Consider the following 9,100-nt stretch of genomic DNA (forward strand, 5'->3'; position numbering starts at 1 on the left):
GACAGTTCATTTAAATGTGGTTATTGACTTCATGACTCGTGTTCAATACAGCCTTTGTTGGACGATTCATTGCGCTTCAATTCTGCCTGTTAAAAGTGCATGACCGCCTAGTGACATGAGGGATGCAATGTTGGGTTCAACCACCAGGTGTCACTACATATTCACAAATTAGGTCTTACGCTTACGCAACGGAGTTCGAAATGTAGCTGGTGAGTTTCCATGGTAGTTGCCATTGTAGTTTTGACAGATAGGTCTACAGGTCATAGTTTGAGTCAGTTGATTTCCATAAAGTTTAATATCAGTTGCTGCCGGTGTATAAGGTTTGATATGAGAATAGTTCTGGGTTGAATTTACAGTTGGAAATGATTATGGTCCTCATCCTCTATACAGGGTCAAAGGTCATACCTATACATGAATACCTAACTCCTTGCCTAGGTGAAATAGAATTCATCCCCTAGGATTGGAGATTTATGACCAAGTCACAGATGTTGTTTACAACCCGTAAGTGAAATTACTATCAATCTTTGACCGTAAATATGGAATACAATATTTAAAAATAGACATTTATGATACATAATGAAAGAAAAAGATTTGGAGAAAAAAAAAAGTTTAAAGGCAAGCTACCTGGAGTTGCCTCAGGTGCGCTGGTTGAGTTGTGACATGATAACAACACTGCATCACGTGCTTCTGCCAGGTGGCAACATAGCGTAGGCTTATCTCCGCCATCTAGAGCGTGCTACATTCTAGCTTCTGTTCATGGAAAAATAGAGACAGCTACAGGAAACTCCCATCATTTGATTTGCTACCACAACACCTCAGGTTTCTATTGAATACATCCTGCCCTGAGAAAGTATTTAGAGGATCGTCATCAGCGACGATCTCTCTCTCTCTCGAAGAAGAAGAAAAATACACAAAAGTTGACTTTCCATGTGACGAAACGAGTTGATTCACACACAAGACCAAGACCGTTAACATTTTTTCCATTTTATTACATAAGAACGTACATTATACAAAGCACAACTGTATAAAAAGTTTATAAAACTCAGCAATTTTCGACATTGTCGGTAGAAATAACACAATCCCTACAAACATTTACAATCAACTCTAGTATAGAGTTCTGATTATGACAACCAGGGATCCCCCCCCCCCTGTCCCACACCACATTCTAACCCAACATCTCCCTCATGACACACGCACTCACACACACACACACACACTCACGCACCCTAATTAGATATGCACACATCTTGACCTAATCGCTACAGTCTCTGGCCCGTTAGGTAACCGATGGAGAAACTAAACCTGGGGTGTATTACGTGACCCGGTGGTGTGAGACTGGTCAGGCAGACAGGAAGGAAGGGGTGTGGAACTAAATGTTGGGAAGTTCAGTGTCCCGCAAACCCCCCCACCCCCCAAAAAAGTTTGGATTGGAATGTTAAGACAGAGCGAGAAACAACTATAACAACAACACTTGATGGGTCAATTCAATCAATGCACTCATAGGGAAAGAGAAAGAGAGTCCTTTCAAATCTGTTCAGCTTTGGTGTGTTGTTGACAAGTCTGAGGGAGTGCAGACTTGGAGGACAGAGAGACAGAGAGAGAGAGAGAGAGAGAGAGAGAGAGAACACACACATGGTTGATCTTCCATCCCCCCCCCCCACCAAACAAAAAAAGGGAGTCCTCTTTCTTTCTTTCCTCTGTTCATTCCCCCACTCCAAATACCTCTCCCACCCCTTCTTCTTCTGCCCCTTGCGTCCTCTTGCCCGGAGTGAAGTGGAGACATATGTTTCCCTGCACCTGCATAGAGAGAAAGGAAGAAAAATGAAGTCAGATCTCTCTCTCACGCTCCCTCCCTCCTCCCCCCCCGCCCTGCAGAGGGGAGGGCAGACAGAGTGGCGCCGACTGTGGAACTAGCGTTAACCTCAGGCTGATAGCTATGAATCCACTCCGCATTCACTGGCCGGCCTAATTGGCAGCCGTGGAGATGGGGGTGGGGGACAGGGTGGGGGGTGAGGGAGGGAGGGAGAGAGCAGGGTGGGAGGTGAGGGAGAGGGAGAGAGCAGGGGAGGCTAGCTATACTCTCTCTGCATATCAATGTCCCCCCCATACAAAACCATCTACAGCGATTGATGTTGCTTTATACTGACAGATTTATTTTTATTTTTTTATACTGACAGATTATAATCATCATTATACTGACAGATTATAATAATTGTTTATACTGACAGGTTATAATCATCTTTATACTGACAGTTTATAATCTCCTGAAAAAAGAGTACAACTCTAGACTGGAGGTGTAGTTGAAGTGTGCATGCTGCAGTTGTAAACTTTCTTTGAGACAGCTCTTTGCATGTGCATATCATCCACACAAGGGATTCTGCATCGTTTTCTAATTTCTACATGACAGTTTGGGTATCGAGAACCACACTTGTGTCGAAGAGATGAATACATACCGTATCTGACAGGCTTATCTCCTCTAGTGGCACAACCGTCCATCCTCTTTGGAGAAGTTGCGTGCAAGGTCTGCCGCCTTTATCAGAAACAAGAAAGGAACAAACCATTAGATACTGGCATAACACTAAAAACATGATAAGCCAAGTCTATACTTTGAAGTTCCATTGACAGTCTAGTAGTTAGTTATAGAAACCATGTAACAGTGTAGCTGATACAGACTGACCAGTAGTTATAGAAAGAGTGGAACTGATACAGATACAGACAGACAGGCTAGTAGTTATAGAAACAGTGTGACGGGGGGGGGTAGCTGATTACAGATAAGGCATGGATTGCATTCCCACCATCCATCACACAACATTTACTACAATGTCTCCACTGTAAACTGAACAATCAACGTTACTCATATGGCATTCCACTGAGAAAAGACTGGCCTTATCTGTCATGTGAGTGAGTGTGTAGTAGCCTATTCCACGTTACAACAACGAAACACATAACTGCATATATCAACACACAAGCAATCATTTCAGCATAACATAATAAACATACAAAGTCCGATGATGAGATGGAGAAAGATTTTGGTTTCACTTGCTTTGGCAATGTGAACGATTGTTTCGACTTGGCCAATAAAGCACTTTGAATTGAGAGAGAGAGGGGGGGGGAGAGAGAGATGGATGCACTGAAACACCATGCTGACCTTTAGTGACAGGACCCTCTCCGGCGCGGTGGTCGTGGTGGTGGTCGCCTCGTCTTCCAGCGCGATCTGCAGGTCGAAGATGTAGTCGATGACGTGCTGCAGGATCTCCACCTGGCTGACGGACTTGTTCTGCGGGATGCTGGGCACCAGCTCCTTCAGCTTGGAGTAACAGTCGTTCATGTCGCACAGCGCCACCATGGGCTCGTCCATCATCAGAGACGCCTTACTACTCCGGGTGATGGACAGGGACTGCTCCGAGATGCAGCACACGGCTTCGTAACAGCTCCTCACGGACCGCACGGGACTGATCGCCTTCATGTTTTGAATCGCGGGTTTATTAATCGAGTTCTTCAGCTTGAGATCTAGAGTCCCGAGTTCTGTGGGGTGATTGTTTTTTTTAGTTGTGATAATAAGGTGGTTCCTCTGCGTTCCTCTGTCAATAAACCAGCTACAGCGCTCCAAGCAGGTCTAACGACCGCTTTATACGTCTAGCCTGCAAGGTGACGCCCCCCTTTTCACGAATAAATAAACCTCCGTGCGCTGATTGGCCAGTGTGGAGATTTCCTGGTGCTTGTCGTTTCTTATTGGCTGTCCAGATGTCACCTACGGGTGGGGCGCGGGGGGGGGGGGGGGGGGGGGGGGTGTAAGGGGGGGTCAGATGGAATGAGGAAGTCCTACTGTGATGCCTGGAGGTGATTGTCAAGCAATTAGACACCTAATTTCAAGTACAATTGTATTGAATGGGATATAGTCTGCACGAAGATGGTCATTGGATTAGACGATCATGTTGCTGTATGGTTGATTAGGAGACAAACACACTGGCTGACCAAGACAAATGATGCTCTTAGGAGGGTGTTAGAGGCACACATTAGCCCTGACGGTGGGCTTAGCTCCCACCAGACACCCTGGCGTCAGGTCAGCCATGACTCTTACCTCTGGATCACATGCTCCTCAGACACACACACACACACACACACACACACACACACACACACACACACACACACACACACACACACACACACACACACACACACACACACACACACATCTTGAACAAGATAAGAATCGTTTTTATTGGAAATAAGAAAAGCAATTAATCCATATAGATGTTTACAGTGTTTTGTTTGTGTATGTAGCGTATCTGGCTGGGGGCTTCAAGGTTCAAGGTTTGTCATGAATAACACGGCAGTTTTGAACGTTTTAGTATTGTCATGTCATTTTATAAGCACACTTGTTGGGAATTATCAGCCTTGCCATCCTCTAAAGAGATTTCCTTATTTCACTGATGGGATAATATATCAGAGATATAAATATAAGTAATAATGTCAACAATAAAAAAAACTAAAGCAAAATAGACAATATGCCTTTTAAATTGCAGTAAGAAACGACAGACGAGACGATCTCTCTCTCACGTCGAATGTACACAATTCTCACAGGAACTTTTCCCCAAAACACTTTCAAAATGAATACAGATTGTTCTCTTTTCTCTTTTTTAACCCCTGCATTTTGAGTTGACATCAAAGCGTGTCCCCTCCGTTCCTATTTGGCTCTTATTTTCCCTTTTCTCACAATCCTGTTTTGTGGAGGAATGCAGCGTCGCGCCAGCTGTGTGTCCTATTCCACCCCAGCTGTGTTGATCTAACGCGCCAGTCCCAGACAGCCTGGCGCCAGGCTCCCGACGTCATCCATTCACCCGCTCAGCGCGGCCCCGACGCCCCAGCGCGGCCCCGACGCTCCAGCGCGCCCCCGCGTCTCCTCTGGCGCGACGGCAACACTGAACCTCCTGCTCTGCGCGCTCCCTGGGCCTGTCAGCGCGCAACCTCCCTCCTCTCAAATCAAATCATATTAACATTTAACGCATTTGAACGGTCATCTACACATTTTAACGGTCATCTACTACACCATATACAGAATACCATGTAATGACATGCTTTTAGGGTAATCAACTCCTCAACAACAATCAACAATATCAATATCAATTTGCAATGCAATGTTATAATAATAACAAACTGTCTGTCTGTCTGTCTGTCTGTCTGTAAGCCATTTGTTTCTCCACAATATACAACTATCTCTTTGGTTGTTCTTAACTTTCCATAGTGCTTTAACAATCAATACAGGGTTGGCTCATGTCATGTGTAATCTGACACAAGACAATACATGTGAAATGTCATGATTTAAGGTAAGCCTATACTGTACAATGCTTTGCTGTAGGGACGTTTTGTGGTTAATTCTGAGGGGTTATTCTAATATAGAAGTTAGTATTTTCTGTTTGGTAAGATAGCTATGTGTGTATGAGTCCCAGCCCTCTGCAGTGGTTAGACAGATGTTCATGTCAGTGCTACCCACCGCCTTCCGCTTGGCAATAAGACCCCCCCCCTCCCCTCCCCACTGACCCCTAATGACTACAAGTCACTCAAGAGCAAACCACTCATGTTGTATCGTGAGACCGGAGTTTAGTCCACTGCTATTTTAGAATACATTTTGTAAACGTAACTGGTTGTCTAAACAGGACTTTGACCCCAAATATCTATCTTAAATATGTCAGGGGGAGGAGGGTGGACAAATATTGTCCTAAAATCCCTGGTCTGGTGGGAAAATAACTTTTTATATCCGCTGAGCAAGCAACAACACGGGCTATTATTCAATATAGGCCTTAAACAAAATATTACTTTATCCAAATGAAATACATAAAATAACCTGATGGCAAATACGGCAAGGGGGGCTATCCAATAATAATATGAATGACGAGGGGACAAACAGTGTTGACTATTTATAAGCAATTACACAACTCTGAAGTACTAAATGAATCAGTTGACTAATTAATTTATAAACCAACTTCTTTGTTACGTTTTCTGGACGCTCTGAACGGCGTCACGCAGCTCGCGGGGTACCCCTGTTTTTATTGGCTATTTGCGGATTCCAGAACTCGGAGTCCGTGTTGACGCCGGTGCGCCTGCGCGGGGATCAGGTGCCGTCGGAAAGGCTCGCGCACAATCGAGTCTCTCTTTGAGCGGATGGGAGAGTTTGGAGACTGGCGTCAGCGAGTCTGCCTCGCTCTGCGGCCCCGCCCTCTCCTCTCCCCCGGTCCTCCGTGCAGCTGGACGCAGACAATCAAGCTATCAACAATCGCCATGCATAATTAGCCCCCCCCCTCCCCCCCCAGCCCCCCTCTTAACCCTTGTCGCCTCCCCCTTAGTCGCCTACACCGAAAGAAACCCTTTCAAGGCAGTTCTCTCTGTTAATCCGGCTCCGTTTCTCCTCTGTTGAAGTCCAGGGTCAGCGGACCCGCGTCCAGGCTGTGTCTGGAGGGGCAGCCATTGTGTACAGAAGAGGGTCTTTTCCCTCTCAGGGTAATTTAGTGAGAAGAAACAGAGTGAAACTTAAGTCTTTCTTATCTACTTTGTCATCCAGTCGGTGTCCTCATCTCATCTCCTCCCCCTTTTTCTGTCTTTCATCAGAGATCCTTCAGTCTCGTTTTCAGCTCTGATGGGTTCAGATTCCAATGCTCTCTTTGTGTAGTCCTGCTGAATAAATACAGTTATCTATTATTATCTATTATATTCAATATTATTATATGATATCCCTGTCAGTTGATTCCAGTTCCCATGACTGCCCTAGTTGGAAGACGTTTCCAAAAAGACACAAATCATTTTTTAATAATCATATCACATATAATGAATAGCCTACTGTAGGCCTACATTGTCTTTGTAAATGGTTCTATTAATGTCTGTATATCACAAGCTGTCACATGATAGTAACCATGTTCATCAGATATTTCTTAATTTACATTACTGGTAAACCCATCGCCCAAGGCAATAACCGCTTGGTTAGAATGTTGAACATCATTTAGAATCAAATTCAAATTTTAGAATATAATGCACAATATTCTATACAAATTCTGCTTTCATTAGATTATTAATTAGACTAATGATTACTTCATGTGTGGTATGTTATTCTGAATGATGATCTGATCGTCATGTTTCTAATGTTAGAAGCAGTTTAGTTTGGGTCTGGTTTTTAGGCAGCGGAAATGAGTCAAATACGGCTTTGAGTAGAACAGAGAGAGTTCACCAGAACAACTGCAGGACTTCACGGACCTTGACACCATGGTAACCACTGGCGGACTCAGGGGGGGCGATCGCCCCTCCTGGTGCCCCCACGGTTGAAAAACATCTCTCTTAAGTGCCCTTTTGAGTGGCAAAAATGAGAGGATGTGCCCTATTGGTGCCCCTCCAATGGTCTAAACTAGACCATGTGCCCCCACAGTTGAAAAACGTTGCACTAAAGTGCCCTTTTGAGTGGCAAAATTAGAGGATGTGCCCTATTGGCTGCCCTTCCAATGGTCTAAACTTGACCATGTGCACTGATGGGGTCCCATGTTGTGCAGTAGGTGCCCTTTTTTTCTGCAATGACATGCTTAGGGTCAGCTATCTCCTCAACAGTGCAACAATGTAATAATAATAGTAAAAATAAATAAAAAAATAAATAAAATAAAAATAAGGTAGAAAACAAACGTATTACGCAGCAGCAGAAACTAACCCTAACAATGTGTATGAGTGCAAGTGTGTGTGTGTGTATGAGTGCAGGTGTGTGTGTGTGTCTCTCTCTCTCTCACACACACACACACACACACACACACCACATCTCTCTCTCTCTCTCTCTCTCTCTCTCTCTCTCTCTCTCTCACATACACACACACAGAGACAGAGAGAGACAGAGAGAGAGAGAGAGAGGGAGTGCAAACTTTGCAAACATAAACTAGATCCACATGTTCATGTAAAGACCTTCACATCATGGGAGCGGTCGGTGTTATCACCACCATGTTGTCAGACAGACAGACAGACAGACAGACCATGTCCCTGTTCTTGAATTCTTCTACTGGGACCTCCAGCAGTGGGAAAAGGGAGGCGAGGTGACTGACTGGGCTGGGAGAAACAAGCTCCCAGAAGGCCGAGCATGGACCTGGGGCGCCACAGAGCAGAACAACAACAAGCTGACTTGTTCCCACTCCGCGGCTCACAGTGTGACCAGAGGAACATCGCCACCCGAAACATGGGCTTTGTGTGTGTGTGTGTGTGTGTGTGTGTTTTTTTTTGTTTTCTTTATCGGACCGAGAACAAACCGTTTGTGCCATCCGGCCGTGTGTGTGAGACCAGAGCTGGCGCCACACACTCCCATCTCAACACCGTCTGTCTGTCTGTCTGCCACATGTCAACACACGCACACACACACATCACACGCACGCACGCACCCAATATACACACACACAATACACACACACATGCACGCATGCACACTACACACACACATAATACACACACATTGTGTGATATGATCGTAGAGCATTATAACACTTGTTATAAGCATGCGTGGCTGTCTTACGTCATCTCGCAATGATCCTGAGCTTTATGACCATCAGCTGTTTATCGTTGATCACATGTTAAGTCTTACAGACAGACATGACATGTGATGGTGTGTTATGAAGACATTATAAGGCGTCATACATGGCTATAATGAGTTATAATGTGTTTTATGCGTCATAAAATGTGACCCGGACCTGACATGTTGACACCTAGCAGGGTTGATTTTATGACTTTCACGTGAGAGGTTATAGGTCTATTCATACAGTATACAGCCCTAACTATGCAATCTCATCTCCAACATTGTAATCTGTTTAGTCAGAAATATAACAACGGAAATATAACTTTGATGCTAATAAATGTCATGGATTTGATCAATTAAATAAAAAAATAACTAAATATATTGAATGGGAATCCCCTAAACAGATTTTATTTTTTACTCTGTAGTCCTAACATCCTGATGTGACTGACCAAGATTTGAACTCAGGTCTCCCGCAAGTTAACCAACTACACTGTATGCCCATGCTAACCAAGCTAAGGCCTAGACTTTAGCTCGAGGGGCTAACACATGTATACAGATCTCAGACAA

The 9,100-nt window shown here is 44.5% G+C and overlaps 1 protein-coding gene across 1 annotated transcript; it reads right to left on the minus strand.

The window, feature by feature from the left end:
- Positions 1–965: 965 nt before the first annotated feature.
- id3 (inhibitor of DNA binding 3) lies at positions 966–3,584 on the minus strand. Its single transcript, XM_080536952.1, has 3 exons — positions 3,149–3,584; positions 2,454–2,530; positions 966–1,797 (listed from the first exon to the last, which is right to left on the minus strand). Exons 1-2 carry the CDS (start codon positions 3,464–3,466, stop codon positions 2,477–2,479), a joined length of 372 nt encoding a protein of 123 aa, XP_080393078.1. The 5' UTR covers positions 3,467–3,584; the 3' UTR covers positions 966–1,797; positions 2,454–2,476.
- Between the last annotated feature and the right edge of the window lie 5,516 nt (positions 3,585–9,100).

The sequence above is a fragment of the Nansenia antarctica genome (assembly GCF_963989245.1).
Source record: "Nansenia antarctica genome assembly, chromosome: 1".
In the NCBI taxonomy this organism is placed as follows: domain Eukaryota; kingdom Metazoa; phylum Chordata; class Actinopteri; order Argentiniformes; family Microstomatidae; genus Nansenia; species Nansenia antarctica.

Bases quoted from the DNA above. Each gene is read 5' to 3' on its own strand.
- id3 (XM_080536952.1), bottom strand. From the start codon at position 3,466: ATGAAGGCGATCAGTCCCGTGCGGTCCGTGAGGAGCTGTTACGAAGCC. The intron at 2,531-3,148 runs GTCAGCATGGTG...TTTCTGATAAAG, and splicing joins AGAGGGTCCTGTCACTAAAG to GCGGCAGACCTTGCACGCAA.